The sequence below is a fragment of the Elephas maximus genome, chromosome 9, assembly GCF_024166365.1.
Source record: "Elephas maximus indicus isolate mEleMax1 chromosome 9, mEleMax1 primary haplotype, whole genome shotgun sequence".
NCBI lineage: Eukaryota > Metazoa > Chordata > Mammalia > Proboscidea > Elephantidae > Elephas > Elephas maximus.
The window spans coordinates 78,611,876-78,633,799 of NC_064827.1; the positions used below are offsets into that span (position 1 = coordinate 78,611,876).

General features: G+C 53.2%; 1 protein-coding gene across 1 annotated transcript in view; it reads right to left on the reverse strand.

Moving 5' to 3' along the window:
• The window catches only part of NIBAN2 (niban apoptosis regulator 2), a 58,331-nt gene extending 37,030 nt beyond the window's left edge, over positions 1–21,301 (reverse strand). Inside the window, exon 1 of the mRNA XM_049894833.1 lies at positions 21,061–21,301. Coding sequence (XP_049750790.1) covers positions 21,061–21,115 — 55 coding nt within the window. The 5' untranslated portion in view covers positions 21,116–21,301. The remainder of the gene's footprint in view (positions 1–21,060) is intronic.
• Positions 21,302–21,924: the final 623 nt, after the last annotated feature.

A 21,924-nucleotide genomic window follows, 5' to 3' on the forward strand; every position in this document is an offset into this window, starting at 1 on the left:
GAGACCCAGGCGTCCCTGCTCTCTGGGAACACACAGAGCCAAGCTGGGGAGGGTGGGAAGAGAGTGCCAAGGCCCCCCACTGCTGTGGGCAACAGCATCACCCACCCAGGGCGGGATGCGCCTGCCACGCCAACCCTGGACCAGCCTCAAAGTCCCAGCATAGTGCCATGGATGGCGGCCACTTATACTGCAGTGAGCACCCAGCTGTATGTCTCAGGGTTTGGCTCCCAAAGCCAGTGTCCCACACCATCTCCTGCTATGACCAAGGCCACACTTGAGGCCAAGGGAGCCATGAGGAGTAGAGACAGTCAAAGGCAGTCGGCCTGGAGATCCCTGGAGCTGCAAGCTACCCCAGGCATATACACCCTGCTTCACTTCTTCCTGCGGCCCCCAGAGAGAGTCCTGGTTTTGCCTCCAGACAAACGTGGGAACAAACCCCAGCTCTGTGGTTTAGTGGTTTCACCTTGCTGAACCTCAGTTTCCTTCTCTGTACATTGGGACTAATTATAGCTTCCACCTCACAGAGTTGTCATCAGGGTTGGGTGCTTATTCTGCCCAGATGGAGTAGCTGATCTTTAACACTAACCTCCATCCCCTTCACACCTCATCGTCCATTCCCGTTAACTTTTCCTCAGCAGCATCCCTCACCCATATTCCTTTCTTTTCTTCTTCACCACCTCCATGGGAACCTGAGCCCTAGTAAGCTGAGGCCTGGTCACCTGTCACAACTCCCCCCAGGCCATGATTCCCAGGTACTCCTCAACATAGCTCTGGTCTCAGCCAAAAGTCCAGAGGGCCCAGGCTGAACTGGGGACACAGGGCACCCTGCCATGGGACACCCACATTGGCAGGTACTCGCCACAGGTGTGGACCTCTTGTGGGCCTGTTTTAGAACACACCATGAACTTTCTCCTCAGTGCCCGGCCCAGAGCTGGACATTGAGATGCCCAGGCAGAACTTGCTGACCGAGTCCTTCCTTCAGGAGGTTTCATGACCAGCCTGGTAGCCAGTATCACCATCCAGCCCTCCCCGTGAGTAGGTAACTCCTTCCAAGAGGCAGGGACTGAGGACAGGACCCACCCCAGAAACCATGTCCTCAGTCAGCCAGCTCAAGGCAGACCAAAAGGGCGGCTGGTGGCAGAACCACGTTCAGGTGAGGATCCCGGAAACTTCATCTTGCTGACCACATTCGTTCATTCAGCAAGCAGGCCTTCAAGGGTGAGCAAGACAGATCTAATCCCTGCCCTCAGGGGGATACCATGTATAATGAGGGAGAAGGATTGTCAATGAAAAGCTACAATGGGGCAGGTAAGTGTCCCAACTGGGAGAAGCACAGGAGGTCATGGAACCTAAAGGAGGGGCGGCTAACCCAGCCTGCAGAGTTCGGAAGACTTCCAGAAGGAGGTAGCACCTGAGAGATGAAGAGGTACTAGCTAGATGAAGAAGGAAAGCTGAGGAGGGAGAGTATGCCAAGCAGAAGACACAGGAAATACAAGATTCAGAAGTGAGAAAAAGCATTAATCCATTCCACAGATATTTACAATGATTTTCCATGTTAAGATGAACACTTGCAAGGAACAGTCCAGTAACAAGGCTCTGGAATCCGATTTCAGTTCAGATACTAACTCCACCACTTGCTGGCAATAGGACTTGGAGCATGTGGCTTAACTTCTTTGAACCTCAGTTTCCCCAACTCTAAAAGGGAACAACAGTAGTACCTACCTTGTTGGGTCCAGTGAAATGAATAAATCCACAGAGCCTGAATAAATGGGGGTTTGTATTGCCAAAAATAGTAACTGAATAATTGAAAGGAGTTCCATCTCCCAGAGTGTTGGTGACCAGGAGATGAGAGGTTAGGGTGGACTGTGGGGTCTTTCACAAGCACTCGGTGGTCCCACAGTGTGTCCAGTGGTGCTGAGCATGGTTTTCTGTGGTGTGATTCATGCCACAAAATAGGGATCAGCAAAGGGTACCAGAATAGCAGCTACTGGTCGGTCAGGGAATGGGAAGGTGACACGTTTGGAGTCCTATCTTCTGGCTCCTGGTCCCTCAGAGGTTAGTTAATCAGAGAGGGGAAGTGGAGAGAGAAACATCAAAGAGGACTTCTGAGCGCAAACACCCAAGCCACACACCACCACACCTTGGCGGGTTACAACCCCTCTGCTCCACAGCACTGCAGTCGTGGATGCTCCTGCCTCCCCACCTCCCTTAGCTGCTGCACTGCTGGCTCTTCAACACCAGAGATGGCACCTGCTGGGGAAATCAAGGGCCAACTCCTTGTTTGACTCCATCAACATCTCGTGTCGCCCTTGGCAAGTTCCTTGTCTCTCCAGAGCCTTCACTTCCCACAGGTAGTCACCCAGGGTGGATAAGACTAAACGAAAAGACTAGATAGGAAAGTGCGGTGGAGGCACCATGGCCTGAATTCTGTGAGAGCAGAGACCATGTGTGTCTTGCTTACCCAGCATTTAGTGTCTGTACTTCTCATTTCTTTTTCTTCTCTTATTGCATTGACTAAGACATCCAGGTTGATGCTAATGAAAATACCTCTAGAGTTTCACATATAAGTTTAAAGCTTATTTACTACTAGATGAATGAAGCTGGAAAGGGCTCAGGACCAGGTAGGGGCAACTAAAGGAAAGGAGGTTAGCAGCCGAGCACATTAACCATTTACACCAGCCGGAAAAACTTGAAACATTTATTAGACAGTGAATAATACACCAAGGTGCTTGGCACACTGCACCACCCAGGGACTCCCCCAAACCAAGCAGCTGGATAGTTCTCTGGGAAAAGAGATGCTGGGGAAACCCAACCATAGCCATGTCCATGACAAACTGCAACCTGATCTCAAGAGACTCACAGAAGATGGACAGGACTCCAGGGAGGGCCTTCTAACTATCTAGGATGCCCAGTGTGGGATGGGCAGCCCTGGGAGTTGGGGGAGCTCAGCTCGATGGCTTACTGACATGGAGGCTGGGGAGGGGATCCTGTCCCAGGAGGAAGGTGAGCAGTACAAATGCAAACTTTGGGACCAGACAGATCTAGCTCTGCCACAGACCATGGGGCAGGACACTTGAGTTTCCTGAGCCTCAATTTCTTTATCCATAAAATGGGGATAATGATAGCACCCATCTCAAAGAGTTGTTGTGAGGACTAAAAAGATGTGTGAGAAGCAACTGACGTACTGCATGACCCCCAGTAAGAGCACAATAAATGCCAGATGCTGTTCTGATTAGTGTTCATCACTGTGGCCCAAGCCTAACAGAAAAGAGTTAAACGCAGATATACAAACCCCATACAACTCATCAGCTGAGTGCCCTCTCATACATGTGTCCCTTTTGCTAAGTCAGAATTCTTCCCAAGCTCCCTCAGGACCCATAGCCTGACCCCTCCTTGTCCACCCACCACTCACACATATACATGCATGCAGGCACGCATGCATGCAGACATGCACACACGCACACACTCCTGCCTGCGGCTTCCTGCTCCTTCGATCCTGACAATAAGTGGGGTGGGGGTAAAGAGAGGGCTCCTGCCTTCTCCAGGCCAGGAAGGGAGAGGCAGAAGGAAAGAAGCGGGCAACAGGAGGGAGAAAGATGAGCCAATGTGAAAACTCCCTCTTGTGCATGCTGCTGGACCAAGAGGAAACCCAATCCCAGGCTGGAATGCCAGGACCCTTGGCATGGAAGCCTTGATGCAGGTGGCGAATGGAAAATTTTATTCAAATAACAAGACTCCCTTGGCCTGCCCTTCTCAACTTGGCCAGTGGTGGATGCAGGCCCTGCTCCACCCTTGGGTCACTGGCTGCAGGTGTCCTCAGGGTTCCAAAGGTGGCCAGAAGGGGAGGTACGGGAACAAGTCCCCTGGGGCCCTGCCAGCCTCATGTGCCCTGTCCCAGGCACCTGCATGATCCCTATTTGTACTTCATGGGACGTACAGCTCCCAGCCAACAGCCTCCTGAGTTCTAGGTCAGCTTCCCCAGGGAGTCCGTTGAGGGTGAGTGGGGAAGGGCCCACTACCTCCCCATCACTGGGCAGTAAGCACAAAGCCTGCAGGAGGGGCTCCGGAAACTGCTTTGATCTGATAGGGGTGGCAATGCAGGGTTAAGAGCACTGGGCCCTGAGTCCAGGCCACTGGGTGATCTTGGTCAAGTCCCTCCCCCTTCCTGATTCTCTGTCCCCTCATCTGTCCGGTGAAGAGGCTGGACTCCATTTCTCTGGACCCTCAAGGCTCTAATGCTGTCCAACTGTGACAAAAGAGAACATTCCTTCCCCAACACAGGTAACACTGGTGGGCCCAGGCGAGGCTATGGTTCAGCTCCGACTAAATGGATCCCGAGACCCACTTGCAGCCTAGAGCACTGAAAGGCATTGTCTCTGACTGTCACACCCCTCCATTCAGGTCAGAATCACCTGTTAGTCATCAGCACAATTTTGCTTTAATAAGTAATTGTTTAGTGTCCATTTCCCCACAAGGGCAGGGACCCTGTCAACCTTATTCATGACATATCCCCAGTGCACAGCACCTAGCACACAAATACTTGTCAACTAGCTATGGGCGATTATGCCACAGCTCCTCAATCCAGTCTCCCAAGCATCTTAAGACACAGGAGGAGGGCAGAATTTTCCCAGAAAGGTTTACTAAGACCTGGGACTGAGCCTTCCCAACCCACGAGGGCAGGGTTAGCCAGGGACTGTCCAAGCCCAGGCCCGCCCAACAGGCAGGACCCTTCCTGAACAGGGGGACTGGGTCTGGAGCAGGCTAGGCCAGGCCAGCTGAAGGTCACACATCAGCAGTAGAAAAGGTCACCACCCCATCACACAAACTAAGGCTGTCACCTAAGCTCATATCCTCAGTTTCCTCTTCTGGCAGATTCTGTCAAATGATACAGCACCTGCAAAAAGCCTGGGAAATCGGAGCTGAACAGCCCCTGCACTTGAGCCTCTTCTGCTCCCTCTGGACTGGCATGGGGAAAGAGCACCACACCGGGAGGCAGGAGGGGGCCCGGGCTCAGCTCTGCCAGACACTCACCTGGGGCAGGCACATCACTCCGCTTCTGTGTCCGTCATTAGAAGACACAAAGAAGGTGGTCCCTGCCCCACAAAGGAACAAATGTACCAGCACTTTGAAAAACAACTACTGAAGGTGGTGTGCACACAGCTGGTGCGGCTGCCATGGCCAGCAAGAACCCCGCAAAACCACCAAGTTCTGGCTCCCCCAAATCTCAGTACTCTCTCAGCTTTGGGCCTTGCAGAGCTGCTTCCCTGCCTGTCATCTCTTCTCCTCCTTCATCCTTTAGGTCTCACCTTGGACACCCCCTCCAATGAGCCTTCCCTGACCCTGCTCCCAAAGACGCCTTTCCTCCCCACCTCCGCAGATGTTCCATGCTGGTCTGTTGTCCTGATGGGGTCCTGGGGAGAGTGAGGACCACGCTGGCCTCCCCTTCTGCATTCCCCATCTCAGGGCACAGCCTGGCACACACCATGGTGGAGGCAGTGAATTAACCCTCAGGGAACGATTAAGGCTGTCCAACACAGCACTGTTTGCAACTATGAAGAACAGAAACAGCCCGTGTCCAACAACAGGGGCTAGGCTGAGCAAGTTAAAACACAGAATATGGGGGCATGATGGAATATTCTGTAGCCATTCATCACCTTGCAGGGGAGCAACATGTATGCAGATGTTCACAGCCCACTGTTAAGGTGGAAGAACAGATTATGCATCAAGAAAAGGCCCAAAAATCATTGTTTCTGGGTGGGAAGATTATTGGTGGCTTTAATTTTCTTCCTATTACTTAACTGCATTCTCTCATTTTTCTTTGACCATTATGTATGTAACAAAAGGGAGGGAGCTCTGAGGAAGCTCCAAGTTGAAAGGTCAAGCCTCTGGTGGTTGTGAGTCCCTGGCCTCAGGACCTGACCTTTGGTGGGTGCCTGCAGGTGGTAGCCACCACGAGTCTGAGGGGATCACTGCCGAGTGCCCTGACCTAATACCATGCTGTCAGTTGGGTCCAGGCTCTTCAAGAAGGCAGTCTTGACCCTGGTGGGGACACTGGACCCCAAGGGCAGAAACTCTTTTTATCAAATGTTCACTATGTGCCAAGCACCAGGCATGGCATTCCTCACAAAGCTCACAACACCCTTGGAGGTAGTTATGACCATCCCCATTTTATAGATGGGGAAACAGGTGAAAAGAGCTGAGGTCACAGTGAAGACAGGCAGAGGGGACCCTCAGAGTTTAACCTCCTGCTCCACACACCTTTGGGCACTCAAGTCCAGCACTAAGCCCCCAGCACCCCATCCACATCACCCAACGTGCCCAGAGAACATTCTGGTAGGAGCAGTGAGCAGGGACATCTAAGGGCTGAAGGACTGATAGGTTGTAGACTCTCCTAGTTGGATGGGAATCCCCCCACTGTTCACCAGCCAGTCCTCACCACCACTGCCGCCACTCCCGCCTGGGATGTCACTGCCCGCACTGAAACTCAGGATCTGTAGAAACCATCCCCAGCTTAACCACCATGGTGCTGGGCACAGAGTAATGCACACTGAATGTTTGCTGCTATACTTATCCATGGAGACCTGGTGGCACAGTGGTTAAGAGCTCGGCTGCTAACCAAAAGGTTGGCAGTTCAAATCCACCGCCACTACTCTGTCCTATAGGGTCGCTATGAGTTGGAATTGACTCAACACCATTTTTTCTTTTTTTAAATTCTTTTCCACAGAAAGAAGATATATCCTCTTTCTCAAATCCAGCTAACAGTGTTGAGAAAGGGCGCCTTGCCCTCTCATCCCTTTGCCTGGTACACAAAAAAAAAAAAAAAAGCCAGGATAGAATGAATAAATTTTCAATAATGCATTACCCTAATACCCAAAAATAATCTCTATTAACATTTTGGTGACTTTCTGTCCATATTTCTTCTACACCTGTATAGACACATATGCTTTCAGACATAGAGAACTACATCTCCACTTTGAATGGCCTCATACTATTCCATTGAACAATATCCTATTGATAGACATTGCTTCTTTTTTTCTTTCTGGTTTTAGCCAAAGCAGGGATACACTTTCTGTTAAAGACACATCTCTGTGTGATTATTTTGTGGTTATATTGGTTATTCCGGGTGCGAAACAGCTGAGCAGGTTTCACCAGAGGCTTTGGGCCACCTCACCTCTCTGCTGTTGGCTGTAATGGTGGTGGGGTGTGGGGAGGACCACCCTCTCCTGGGCTGCCACTTCCTGTCTTGTCTTTAGAAGGATCCAATGTTTAATGACAACGGCTTCTCTACCTCATATTTTTCTGCCTAAGGATGCATGAAGAAAGGATTTCAGGGGCTAAAAACCCAGCACTGCACTGTAGTTATCCATCCCCAGCGCTGTGGGCACCACCCTACAATGCTGGTGTTGGTTCACCCACCCCTAGTCCTGCAGTGGGGCTGGCAGCAGCACCCAGGCCTCCCGTCACAGAGACGGGTCCCTTTGACTGACAAGGACATGCTCCACACCTGGGCCAGCTCTCCCACTGCCCAGTGGACCTCGGTGAGTCTCTGAGCCACTAGAACCATTTCTCATCCCACAGAAGGCAAGTAGCAGGCATGCTGCAAGGATGCCACGGGACAACGCCCCTCACGTGCCTAGCACAGGGCCCAGCCTGCTTGAGCTCTCTAGGAAAAGGAGTCATTTCTTCTTGACAGTTTGCCATCCAATAACGGTTTAATTAATGACGGACTGGTGACAATTTTTTCGCTGTCTGTCCCACTGAGACATGAACTTTACACACGCTGGCTTGGTGTGGCTATACTGACCCCACCCCACCCCACCCACCCCCAGCTTGGTGGCCAAGCACATGAGTTCAGGAGGGGGGAATGCCAGGACCAGAACCCAGGTAGGTGTTCTATCCCCTGTCTCTCGCACTAAGGGCTCAGCCCTGAAGAGCCAGTTATGGAGAAGGGCCAGGAACTCACAGGGACGGTCAGCCTGCCCAAGAGCAAAGCCCTCAGCTCCTGCCTCTCCCTGCCTCACTCCTAGCTCAAGGACAAGAACAAAGGGCTCAAAAGCAGTGAGTCAGACTAAGAGGAATACAAGCAGGGAGGAAGGAAGCTTCATGTGGCTGCACACGCTCTGTTCCTGCAGTCTCACACGTGGAGGCGGGGGGTGTGGAGGCAAACCACTCCTTCCAGGACTGGCGGAGGGAAGTCAGAGCCAATCAGGGCCCCTGAGTCCTCCTGCATCTGCCCCCTCTACACACACACACACTGCACAGCCCTACAAACAGCTTCTGGGTCCCCATGCTGCAAGAACGTAGACCCTCGCAATAGAATTTAATCATTCATTCAATGTTAAGGTATTAAAACAAATTAAACCATCACGTTGCAATCACAGCTATTGACTCTTGAACATTTACTGTGTCCAGCGCTGTGCTGAGTGCTGTACATGCAAGTTGTAATTTAACCTTTACAACCCAGGGAAGTGAATATTGTTATTATCATTCCCATTTTACAGCTTATGAAAGTAAAGCTTAAAGGGCTGAAGGTAATGCCCCAGGGGCACTTGGCTAGTAATGGGTGGAGCAAGCTCTGAGCTGCAAGGCCATACTGTCCACCAGAGGGGAAGCCAAGGTGAAGGAGCCCTCATGGTGCTCACAGACAAGAACTAGAACATGTGACTGCTTGGAAAGGGTTATGCATGGCTTTGGGGGTCCAGGGGAAGAGCCCCAAGCCAGCTTGCCAGGGATGGGGCCAAGAGAAGAATGCTCTTGCTGAAGAAACAGAATGCTTGAGGAAGCTGTAGGGGTAGGTTAGGTGAGTCCTGCAGGGATTTTCAGGGTCTAGAGCTGGAAGGGTCTGACACAGGCTAGTGAAGTCACTCCATTACAGAGTTGGAGGACCTCTTCCAGAGGCCCTCATCCAACCCTGTCATTGAACCCTGGGGGAAACTAAGGCCCAGAGAAGAGGCAGGAGTCGCCCAAGGTCACGCAGGGAATCCATAGCGGGTCTGAGGCTAGACCAAGCACTCATCCACAGAATCAGACTCTCAGAAGAAGCCACACAGGGAACCGTTGGCAGCGGGGAGGGGAGAAAGAGGGAGGCAGCAGCAGGAGGGGCTCAGCCCCTAATCGCACACGAAGTCTGCTGGGCTCCACCCCAGGGGGCTCCAGGCCAGGAGGGGCAGGCTCCAGAAGCAGCTCCTCTGAGATTCTGCCACAATCTCAACAGGAAAACAGGAAAGCCAAGCTGGGCAGCCTGCTATAGCCTGGTCTGGATTGGAGGCTTGGCCTCCCAGGACCAGGAAAACTCTCAGGGTCACTAAAAAGTAACCCCTTTGATCAGAAAGAGTGCCCCTGCCTCTGGCCACAAAGAAATAGTTTCTGAGATCTCAGCCAGTCTCAGGTCAAATGATTGAAGGGGCTGGCTTCGTTCAGCCACTGGGCTCAAATCACAAACCCCTAATCCTTACTGCCCACCTTCAAAGACAGGACCACTGAGGAAATAGAGGCCCAGAGAGGAGACGCCCCTTGACCAAAGTCACATAGTGAGCTGTTACTGTCCTGAGTCTGGTGTGTTGGACAGTTGTCCTACCACCCAGGCCTGCACAGTGGCCAGCCCTAGGGGGTCAGGCCCCACCCACTGCATGGAAGGGTGGTCCTTCTGCCCCTCCCCTCTTCCCGGCAGCCTTAAATATGGAATCAGGGGTAGAAGCAACTTTGGCTTTTTTTAATCAAACACAGCACCTCACTGTCTGTGTGTGGACAGGCCTGGGCTGTCTCCTCAGACACAGGCCCATCTGTGAGGCCAGCACAGGACCCGTTTCTCTCTTACTGAGGGCTTGTTTGTTTACTCAGTTTTCAAAATTATAACCTCCGCGGTCCCGCCCTGGCCCAATCACTCCTTCCCTGACCACGTCTTTGCTGTCTGGGGCTGTCCAAGGCGGGGGTAGGTGTAGGATGGAGGAGGAAAGAAAAAAATCTTCCTGCTGGGGTCAGGGGCCCCGGATACTCGTCCTGGTTTGCAGCCTCTGAGACCTCAGGTACATCCTTTCCTCTCTCTGGGCCTCAGTTTACTCAGCAAGGCAATGGAGGAAGGGATTGGTTAGATGATTTCAAAAGGTCCTTCCTGGCTAGGAGGAGGAAGGGCCTGGGGACAGAAAAATAAAAGTAGCCACTGCCCATCGGTAAGCTCCAAACTCAAGGCAGCTGGGGGCTTGTCGGGGTTGGCTTTGAGCAAACCTCCCACAGTAGCCACAGCTCCCGCAGCCTACAAGTGAAGGAGCCCCAACCAGAGCTGAGCCTCCCAAAACTGAAGCTTTGTTCTCTTTTCTCCCTTATACACTTCCTCCAAACAAACTAGGAGGCCATTGTCAGCTCACTCCCTTCAGATGGCCACTCACTCCTTAATCCCTGACAGCCCAGAGCAAATGACACACGGCTGCCTCGAGAGCTCAGCTAAAATGGAACTGCCATCTCCTGAATGCCTCCTGGAAACCCTGGTGGTGTAGTGGTTAAGTGCTACGGCTGCTAACCAAGAGGTCAGCAGTTCAAATCCGCCAGGCGCTCCTTGGAAACTCTATGGGGCAGTTCTACTCTGTCCTATAGGGTCTCTGTGAGTCGGAATCGACTCGACGGCAGTGGGTTTGGTTTTTTTTTTGGTTTGAATGCCTCCCACGTGCCAGGAACTGTGTGATGCCACATTTCATGTGCCGCCTTTTGGAACCATCACACAGCCCCAGAGGCAGGGGTCAGGGTCATGGTTCCCATTTTACTGACTAGGCAGTGGAGGCTCCGAGGAGGAGAATAACTTGCCAAAGGCCACACAGCCACCTGTCAATGACAGAAGTCTGTGCAATGCTCAGTCAAGCCCAGGCAGGCTGCCTCTTGAATTGGGCTGACCCAGTGTTTAAAAATAACAGGCACTTTGCAAAAAACAGAGATCCACTGTCTTTGTAATACAAACCACAGCAAGTCCAGCTTGACTGAATCTTCTTGGCTGGCAGGGACCATAAGTTCCATGAGATCAGGGCTCATGTCACTGCTTTATCTCCAGCACCCAGCTGAGACTCAGCACAAAAAAGCTTTCAGAGCAAGTTCTTCCTTTAAAAGCAAGATCGCCTCATGCAATCAATATCTGCCAAACACCTGCTCTGTGCTTTCAGGGCAGCTCAAGACCCACAGGCTCCCTAGAAGTCAGAGCTAGAAAGGCACTGGAGACTGTCCTAGAGCTTCACTGCACAGATAGACAAAACAAGGCCAGAGAGGGGTAAGAAGTAGCCAAAGGGTGACTGGCACCAGTCCTGGGGTGCCTGCGTCCCAATCCGCACCCACAAAAGGCTCCAAGAGGATTAGAGACAGGTGGCACACAGGAGGGTGGGCAGTCTCCTGCCCAAGGGACTCCTCTTCTAGAAGGTGCTGGCTTAACAAACTTGGCTGGACACAATCAGCTCAGTTTAGAGCAGGGCATCGGAGGACAGACGGCAGCTGCAGTTGGCTTGGTCACAGATGGGTGGGTGGGAAAGCAGGGTTCATACTCTGCAAACCACAATAACTTCTTCCTCTGCACCTTGTGGATCCTCAGTTATCCCCTGGAGCTCCCACCTCTGCAAACGGACCCTGCACTAGGCTCCCTGGCCAAAACACTACAATTCTGATCCACCAGGGAGGAGTGACCCTCTTGGCAGGTGTCTACCATTGACTACACACAACAGTAACAGCTAATGATAACAGGAGCCAATGTTTACTTAAAACGCAAAGAGCTCTACCCACTTCATCTTACCGATCCCTCACAACGACCTAGTGGGTCTGGGCTACTGTTATGCTCACTTTACCCATGAGGAGCCTGAGGTGCAGAGAGAGGAAGGACCTGCCAAAACTATAGGGCAGTAAAGACAGAATCTCAAACCTGGATCCTTGGATTACAGACCCGGCTCTTTTCTACTCTGCCCCTTATAAGGGAAGAAGGTTCTCATACTCAGAGCTGCCTAGGAATGGAGTGAGTCTCCCATCATCTGAGGGATGGGAGCAGAGGCTGCAGGACCACTGGCTAAAGGTCGGCCTTGATAAAACAACTTCTAAAACCTGTGAACCCCATAGGGCCAAGAGGAATGGACACTAGATGTCCCCAACCCTGCACACCACCATCACTGAGGCCTGGCCACTCTAGTCCCCCATGGCCCCATGTATACACACATCCCCTGACTATGCCCCACCCCCACCCTCGCTGGTCCAGACCCCACCTCTCACCACCAGGCTCACCTCCTCCCATCCACTGTCTTGCAAAGCCCACTCACCCACTCCACCTGTCTAAAAATGTCTTCAAGTCCTCCCAAGGGCCCTCAGGAGAAAGTCCTCTCCTCTTCAAGGCCAGCCCCTGTGGCTTCCTCTGCTCCACCCAATGCCCCCACCCCAGCAGGCCAGTCCACCCTTATCCACCACGCCAGCCCCCTCTTACACTCCTGCAGAAGGTCTTTCCCTTTGAGAACCCTCCTTGTCCTTTGCAGTGATCACCAGCCAGGCAGCGTCACATGGGTAGGGACTACTATGAGTTTGTATATCAGCTTGCCCCTAGTGCCTAGCACAGTGCCTGGCACACAGTAGGTACTCAATAACTATCCATTGAATGAATAAAAAAAAGACTGAGTGTATCTGGGGCCAGAGCTCAATTGTACCCCTGTGGGGTCTCACAGATGTCCAGACAGGACCCTCACCTCCTCAGCTTCTAATATCATAACCCTCCAGCCCTGCCTTTGGAAGGCATCTCGAGACCCCTAGGAAAGGGTTTTCAGAGGCATAGAATTCCTAGAAGCAGACACTGATCTTGAGATCACAGATGGAGAGAAAAGGCACAGAGAGGCACAATCATTGACCTGGCAAATTGTCAACAAGACCTGACTCAAGACTCATAAGTCTAGTTCTGTACACAAGGTCCAGGCAAAGGGAGGGGGTATTCCCATCTGCCTTCTCACCCCTTTATCCTCTCTGCAGAGCCCTGGCGGTGCAGTGGTGAAGAGCATGGCTGCTATCCAAAAGGTTGGCAGTTCAAATTTACCAGCCACTCCTTAGAAACCATATGGGGAAGTTCTACTCTGTTCTGTATGGCCACTATGAGTCAGAATCATCTTCACAGTAATGGGTTTGGTTGGTGGATCCTCTGTGCCCTGGCTGATGCTGGACACAGAGTGGACGATGCTTATTGAATGGCCCTCATCTCACACCCTCCAGGTACTTGCTAAACAAGTGTCCAGGTGCTCCTCAAACTGGGGCATGCCTGCTTTCCAGAACACATGGCAGGGTACTGGGGGTTCGTGAGGCTGCAGGTCAAACCCAGCACATCCTCCTGCGTATAAAGTTTGCTTAATAAGGTGACAATTCTAACAGTTATCACTCACCGTATTCTCACCACAAGACCTGGGCCTCTCGGTCCAGGCGCTTCCACAGTCCCCACACCCTGAGAAGTCAGTACTGTCATCCTCTTTACAGAAGCCACTGAGGCTCAGGAGGGTGAGAGGTTTGCCCAAGAACACCAGTTCATCTAGTGGCAGAGCCAAGACTCGAACCCAAGCAGTCTGACTGCAGAGCCCTTAACCAGCTCCTTGCTTCTTCCAACCTACCATCCAACATGTCATCAGGCAGGTCCTTTCACCTCTATGGGCCAGACGTAACACATCTTCAAAATGGGACCAGTCCCAGAGGGTGGAACCAACTGCCCTGGAGAGGAGGGGCACTTCCTGCTCTTCCAGTTTTAAAATCTGCGAGATCAGAAGATTGCGGTGACTTGGGCCTTAAGATTCTACCAGGAGAGGTGCATGGCTTTGCTCCACTCTCGGGGGTTTAAACCTAGGCATCTGCCCTAACCCTTCCTTAAAACTGCCCAGCACAATCTGCAAAAAACCCTTCTTCCTCCAGCAGGGAAGTGGCTGGGGGTGGGGCAGGGGGAAGGAAAAGGCAGCTCAGGAATTTCTGCAACCACAGGATGATGCTTCGAGGAGACCCAGGGTGAAGTGAGTCATGAGCTCTGCCTGCGGGGGAGGAGGGGGTGAAGCGAAAAACAGGACTGGTCAAAGGGAGACTGTGAGTCTCAGACTGAGTAATGACGGGAGCGAGAGATTTGTGCAACCTTCGGGGGCCTTTGACACACACAGCTCTGTTCCCACTTGAGTCTCCCCTCCCCTCACCGCCCGCCCCAGGCCTCTGTGGCCTGCCTCTTTTCAGGGCTTTATCCACATTGTCCGCCTGCCTGACCTGGGCACCAGGGACTGTACAGTCACAGTGGAGCATGGTTTTAATAGCTAAGACTTTGGACACCAGTACTTGCCGCCGCGCCCACCTGTAAAAAGGTGTGAGGTAGGTGGGTGGGAGGGGAGTGAAAATTCAATGAGATAATACAGGTAAAGGCATGGCACATAGTGAGTGCTCAATTAAATGACGGCTAATTTTGCAGGAGGGGGCCTGGGTGGTGCAAACGGTTTGTGCTTGGCTACTAACTGAAAGGGTTTGTAGCTACCCAGAGACACTGCAGAAGAAAGGCCTGGCAATTTACTTCCAATGAGCTCAAACATAACAGTGATTGTGAGGATGGTGCAGGACTGGGTAGTGTTTGTACTGTTGTACATAGGGTCACCATGAATTGGAACTGACTTGACAGCACTTAACAACAAAGACTAACCCCTCCCAATAAAACCAAATTCATTGCCATGGAGTCAATTCCAACTCAAAGCAACCTTATAGGGCAAAGCAGAATTGCCCCACAGGGTTTCCAAGGCTGTAATCTTTATGGAAGCAGACTGCCACGTCTTTCTCTCGCAGAGCGGCTGGTGGGTTCAAACCAACATGGAGCAGTTCTACTCTGACAGACACAGGGTCGCCATGAGTCAGAATCAACTAGACAGCAACGGGAATTTTGCAGTAATTCAGAGCCTGATATTGCCCCCTCCCTTTTCAACCACCCCCTGGTGGCCACAGTGGTTAAGAACTAAGGCTGCTAAACAAAAGGTCGGCAGTTCGAATCCACCAGGTGCTCCTTGGAAACCCTATGGGCAGTTCTATTCTGTCCTACAGGGTCGCTATGAGTCAGAATTGACTCAACGGCACCAGGTTTGGTTTTCTTTGGTTTTTCAACCACCATCTTCAGGCAAGAGACATTCATTCCAAGTCCCTGCATGACACAGGCTGAGGAAGCAGCCAGACATATTCGGCCACACACCCAAAGGCCATGGTCATTGGTCCATGTCCCCAGCTCATGGGCAGCCCCTTCAAGCCCACTCCCCCTGGAAGGATGCTCAGAGATGTTGGGGGGCTGAGGGTGTCCCCGTCCCAGAAAGGTGCCTCCTTGCAATGCCCAGGCTGGTGGAGAGGAGGCGAGAGCAGGACAAGAGGAAGAAAGTGTCTGCAGCAGTGAAGCAAAAGAAAAGAAAACCCTATAACCAACATTCATGTCAGGATCGACCTCATGTCTAGGGGAAGGGTAAAGAAATGCCCCATGTCCTCTGATGGAACGAGATGTGGCCTTTAGGAATGCTTCCGGAGGGCTTTTAACGACCTGGGAGAGACATTATGATAAATCATTTGGAGAAAAAAGCAAGACACAAAATTAGTCATGGTCCCAGCAATATACAACAATAATTACAGAAGGGAAATAGTACTAAAGAAGAACGCAGTCATGGCTAGATGGTGAGACCAGTGGTTCCTATTCTCTTCTTTAAACTTCATTCCTCAGGCACCAGGGACGGAGGATAGGCTGTGGTCTAGTTTAGGTTTAGAAAGGTGTTTTTGACAGTGTGCGTAGGAAGGATTGGAGGGGTGAGAAAGGAGCCCCCGTGGAGGCTGGGGCAGCTCCTGAGGGGGCAAGCTAGAGCTCAGGCCACAGCTTTGGGAAAGGAATGGAGTGGAGGGGACTAGGAGGCTGGGGGGAGGAGCAGGGCAGGGTCAAAGCCAACAAAAGCACGTTATGTAAGACCCGACACAAGAGACTCACAGAATCCCGAGACGCTTCACCCCCAAGGGCTGACCCAGACCTTGGCTAAGGGCAGCAGCTCAGGCACAGCCGGGCAATGCTTCTGGCCAGCCTGGTCTCTGCAAAGCCCAGGACAATGAGGAACTTACACATGGCGGGGGGGGGGGCGTGGGGATGGAGGGCCAAATCAGAGCACCTCCATCCCTTCAGTCCTGGAAACTACAGCCATTTTCCAAATGTGGAGTGGTAGATTTTTAAAATCAATTGGAAGGAACTGTTTTACTTAGCAAATAAACAAGATACCATCTTTCCCATATCTGATTGCCAATCAGAGTCCCTAAGTAGGGCAAATGGTTAAGCGCTCGACTACTAATCAAAGTGTTGGCAGTTCAAACCCACCTAGAGGTGACAATACTGACAGGAGGGAGTATCAATTGTTTACAGCCTTTTAGAAAGGTATGTGGTAATACATCAAAACGCCACAACCCAGAGGCTCGCTTTTGAGGCCTCTCTGATACAGGAACGTTGGGCAAGATGTTCAGGCAGCACTGTGAATACTAGCAGAACGCTGAAAACAATCTAAATGTCCCCTATCGGGACTGGATCAAGAAACTGGCCCACGCACAGAAAGGAACACACCAACAAAAGAACGAGGGAGATCCATAAGTTTTGACATGGTAAGATGTTCACAGTATACTGGGTGAAAAAAAATCAAACCACGGAAACGTATAATGTGATCTCTTTATAAACAAATCTATATGAGTGTGTACACAGCGGTGTGTTTAGAAACGGTGACACTCCAAACTTAAAGTGATTTCTTCTGGGGAGTGGGACTGAAGGGAGGGAGGATGGAGGGGGCTTCTGTTTTTTACTTTACATAATCCTACATTGTACATGCATTACTTTTGCGATAATAAAAGAATAACCGCGGTTGCCCAGGGCTGAAGGGTTAGGGGAAAAATGGGGGGTGACAGCTCACAGGTACAGGGTTTCATTTTGGGGTGATGAAAATGCTCTGAAATTGATTGTGGTGATGGCTGCACAACTCTGTGAATATACTAAAAATCACTGAATAGGTGAGTTGTCTGATCTGAGTTTCAGCTCAGTAAAGCTATCATTAAACTCCCCCACCAGCCTCCTCAGGTAATAAACCTTAAGGCAGTGGGGTGAGGGGGGTTCCTATGCTACCATAATTTCATCCTAGCCAACAGAACTTCCACACCAACAGTGAGTCCTTCAAGACTCTCTGAGAGGCCAAAGGGCCACCCCCCAGCCAATGCCAGGTTCTTGCCAGGCAAAGGAGGCCTGTTATCCAGCCCTGACTTGGACATCTTGAGCGACAGAGAACTTACTCCTTCACCTGTTTCATATTGGTTTATGCGGCTCAGACCGTAAGCAAAGAACTCCTCATACAGCACTGACACGGCCTCCCAGACTCTTCAGCTCTCTTAGTCCTCTGGCCTAAGGTGGAAGGTGTGAGTTAGCCTAATCCACCCACCTCTCCACGCCCCATCCCTTCTTCCCCTTCTCATGTGGGCCTCCATCACAGCCCTCTGGTTCAGCTCCAGACAGCCCATATCCACCTTCTACATTTGCCAAAGTGAAAGAAGCTCAGTAACTGAGGCTTCTAAAGCCCTGCATGGAATCTCATATTCAGGGAACCAGCATCCACCCTGATCCCAAGGGCTGGGCAAACCCTGGAGAAACAGGATCCAAACCTCAGCGGCAACTGTCCCCTTCAAACTCCAAACACCTGGCCACCCTCCTTGCCCTCTGCAGAATCAGATGTTGTTGTTGTCCGCTGCCTCAAGACTGGGCCCCGACTCACGGAAACCCCATGCACGATAGGATCAGACTGTTGTGGTTCACAGGGCTTTCACTGGCTGATTTTCAGAAGTAAATCGCCAGGCCTTTCTTCCTAGTCTGTCTGAGTCTGGAAGCTCCACTGAAAACTGTTTAGCATCATAGCAACACACAAGCCTCCACTGACAGACAGGTGCTAGCTATCGAACAGAGTCTCAAGCATGGAAGGAAAGAAGTCTACCACTGAACCACCAATGCCCTCACAGCAGCAGACAAAACCAAAAAACCAAACTCAGTTGCCATCAAGTCGATTTCGACTCATAGAGACCCTGTAGGACAGGGTAGAACTGTAGAACTGCCCCACTGGGTTTCCAAGGTGTAAATCTTTACAGCAGATTCTCCCCTGGAGTGGCTGCTGAGTTCTAACCGCTGACTTTCTGGTTAGCAGCCTAGCGCTTAACCACTGTGCCAGAGACTAAATGACAATCTCAATAACAATAGCAATTGTTTATTGAGCACTTGCTATGCCCCAAGCACTGGCCCCAAGCATATGCCTTAGCCCTACTCTTTATTTGTATTATTGCAGGAACTGGTAGGGAAGCACTACTATTATTTCCATTTTACAGATAACACAATAGAGGGTAAGACCCAAAGTCAGCCAGGTCTGTGCTGGGCTCCTGAGCTGGCTCAGGTCTGGAGGAGCAGATTTGTGGGAAAATTTTGGGCTCCTTAGCCACTCAGAAATGGAAAGGACTTCAACCAGGTAGCACAAGCTCCTTCGGTTTACAGCTAGGGAAACTGAGACCCAGAGAAAGTAAGTGGCTTGCCTGAGGTCACACAGGCCTCCTGGCTCTGGCCCAGTGTTCTCCTCTCACCAAGCGCCCTCAAGTAAGTAGGAAGGAATCATCTTGCCACCAGCCCCACGGGGCCGCTGGTGTGGGAACAAGTCCCTGCTTGCCAGGGGCTTTGAAATCCCAGGATGAAAGGCGCCGTGGCAGCAAAACAGCACCATGGGCTGGAGCACGCCTGACCTCTGCCAGGACTTGCAGGCTGGCATTCACCTGCTCACCTGCTTGGGGGCAGGAGCAAAACTGCGGGCATCACCAGCCAAGCCACAAAACTCAAACAGGCCTGGGAGCCCAGAGCACTGTTGGAAGGGATATTCCACAGGCTGACATTTCCACAGGGGTGGCCCAGGCCCCAGGTCAGGAGAGGTCTGGAAGTGTAATGGTCTGGTATTAAAATGCCCACTGCTCCTTGGGTGGGGGGAGGGGGCACATGGATCACTGGGGGTAGCAATGGCACATCCTTATTCCCCTCCAACAGATACTTCCAGGCAGACAGCTTCCATGGAGGGGGCTGGGTGGCTTTTTCCCCCTTCCAACCTCCCACCCCCCTTACTTCAGGAGTCCCTTCAGGTGAGCCTGGACTAGGAATTTGAGACATGTGGAGAGGGTTATTAATAGCACTGAAGTGTTGAAGAGAGAGAGGCCAGTAGGCTCTGAGTGGGCACAACCCTCTTCCACTGAGCCTGGCATCCACAGAACAAACCCAACCCTCTTCAGTACAGGACACTTCACCTTTTGTGGCTTTAGTCTCCTCCCCTGTAAAATGGCCAGGGGAGAGGGGGGTGGGCTGGCAGTTCTCAACCCAGGAGGTGGGTTGTGGGGAAAGGAAAAATCCCACTAAAGGCTGGGCACACCCCACCCAGGCTGGGTGAGAGGCCCCAGAAGGAGGTCCTGAATGGGTGGACTGTTACAGAGCCCCGAGGAGCTGCCACCGACAGGGGGAGGGGACAGGAAAACTCCACCCAGCCCTTCCTCCTTCCAGAGTCCTACAAGGAGACTGTCCAGGACTTAATCCCCCCGCTGGTCCTCCTCCGCTAGAGGGGGCCTGATTCATTTCTACATAATGCCCACCCCATGCCCAGCCCCAGACCTGGCACAAAGGAGCTCAGGGCACTGGCCCAGGACCACGGTCACATGGCAAGCTCTCCCCAGCACCTCCATTGTGTCTGGCCTGGGTGGGGCCCTGGGGACACAAAATAAAGGGACACCTGGTTACTGTTCTCAAGGGGTGTGAGGTGAAGAACACAGTTGCTGAAACTCAATGGGACTGCAAGGCAGCGAGATAAGTATGGGCAGACACGGCGCTCTGGGCCCACTGGACGGGGACAGGCAAATTCAGCCAAGAGGAAATGTCTCCTCTCTCCATGGGCTGCCCCCACACCATGCATGCACAGGCACCCTGCTATGGATGCCTCTTCTAGGCCAGGCCCTGTGCTAGCCAAGCTTCATGAATTAGCTCATTTAAGTCTCTCAACCTATTAATAAGAAATCATTCACCCCATTTCAAAGAGGAGACAACCAAGGCGCCAGGACATTAAGAGACTTATTCAAGATTTCACGGCTGGGAAACAGATGCTGGGATTCCACCCAGGGCTGCATCACCCCAGGCTGGAGAGGTTAGCCACAGAGCTGAGTTTCCCAGGCAGCCTGGGATTCTCACCCTCCCTCCGCATTCTCCTGGGTCTGCGGGGAGGAGGAACCTGGGACCCTGCTGGGACCCAGGAGCCTTGGGAGCAGCTGCCTTTCTGAGAAGTAGCCACTGTGCAATGACAGCCTGGGAGCCGGGAAGGCTGAAGAAGGGGACTGAGGAGGCCTGGCTCCAGCCTTGGCCAACCCCCTGACCATGGCCGCCAGCAGGGGGATCCTGCTGAGTCTGAGTCAAAGGACAGTGGACCCCCCTCCCCGTACACCCCATTTATCGCTGACCCCACTCCCCAGGCTCAGACTCCTGCCTGGATGGGCCAGTCCAGCCTCGGCCACGTGTACTGGAGCTCTGTCCAAGGGAAAGCTGGAGACCAAGACAGTTGAGGAAGAGTGTAAAGACGCGCTGTGGGGGGGGGGGGGACATTCCAAGGAGGAGAGGGGGTGAACTTGGAATGCTTCTCTGCAGGGGTACCCGAAGTGGGGGGTCTGCGATCCCTCCCACAGGCTAGTCACGGGTAACATGTAGGGGGATCCAACGCAAGGGGCCTGGGGAGGGACAGAGCTTCCAAGGGGGTTCCGATCCGAGAGGGAGGGCTGGAATCCCCGCGAGAGGGGGAAGGGCGAGCTCAGAAGGGGGCGTGCAGGGACGCCCCGACCGGAGGGAACAATCTTGGACCTGGGACGCGGTCCCCTGCAGTTCCCGCCCCGCCCCGGCCGGGCCTGACTCTCCCGAGCCCGCGGTCCCAGTGCGGACCGTGGGCCAGGGTGGCGGCGTGACCCGGCGTCTCCCAGCGGGTCCCCGGACGCGCGCGGCGCGGGGCTCACCTGCGATGTGCTGGCGCCGGGCGTCGTCCAGGTGCGTGGACAGCACGTCCCCCATGGCGAGGAAGAGCCGCAGCCCGGCCTGGCCGTCGCTCGTCGCTGCTCGCGCTGCTCAGACGGTCGCTGCTGGCGCCATGGAGCCCGACCCGCCTGCTCCCGCCGATCGCGCCGCCCCTGCCTGCGGCCTCCGCTCCGGCTCGGGCTCCGGCTCCGGCCCGGTCTGTCCCACCAGCCACCTCAGCCCCGCAGCGCCGCGTCCCGCCCCGCCCCGCCCCACCCTCGGCGCCCCGCCCCCGGCCCGCCCTGCCCCGCCTCCGCCTCGGGTGGGGCTGGGGGGCTGGGGACGCCGGGACCGCCCGGGAGACGGGGACAAAGGAAGTGTCCCCGGAAAGGGAGGCCGAGGAGGGCTGTGGAGAGAGGCACATCGGGCCCAGACCGAAACAAAGAAAGCAACGGAGCTGGTGAGGGCATCTGAAAGAACGGGGGTGCCCTGGAGGACTCCGGCCTGGGTGTCACCCCCTCCCCTGGTCGCGAGGAAGAGAACCACGCGGAGGGGGGCGTGGGAGACCGGTCCGGGACGCCTAGGCGAACATGCGGGAATTCAGTTTGAGCCCCGCATCCCTCCTCTGCACCCTTACCCCAGCCCCGCCCGCCGCAGCCCGCGCTCAGCAAGTTCCCTGGCCTTGGTACGACCTGCCTCAGAAGGTGCGCCCGCCGTCTTGCACAAGAGTACAGGGAAAGGAGGGTGGCGGGGAGGGCTTGAGCCCAAAGGCACCCGACCTCAGCACCAGGCGGGCGTTCCTCAGGCCTAGGGTATGGGCAGCCCGGTAGGCGGCTTGTAGGACAGGGCAAGTTAGGAATGAAAAA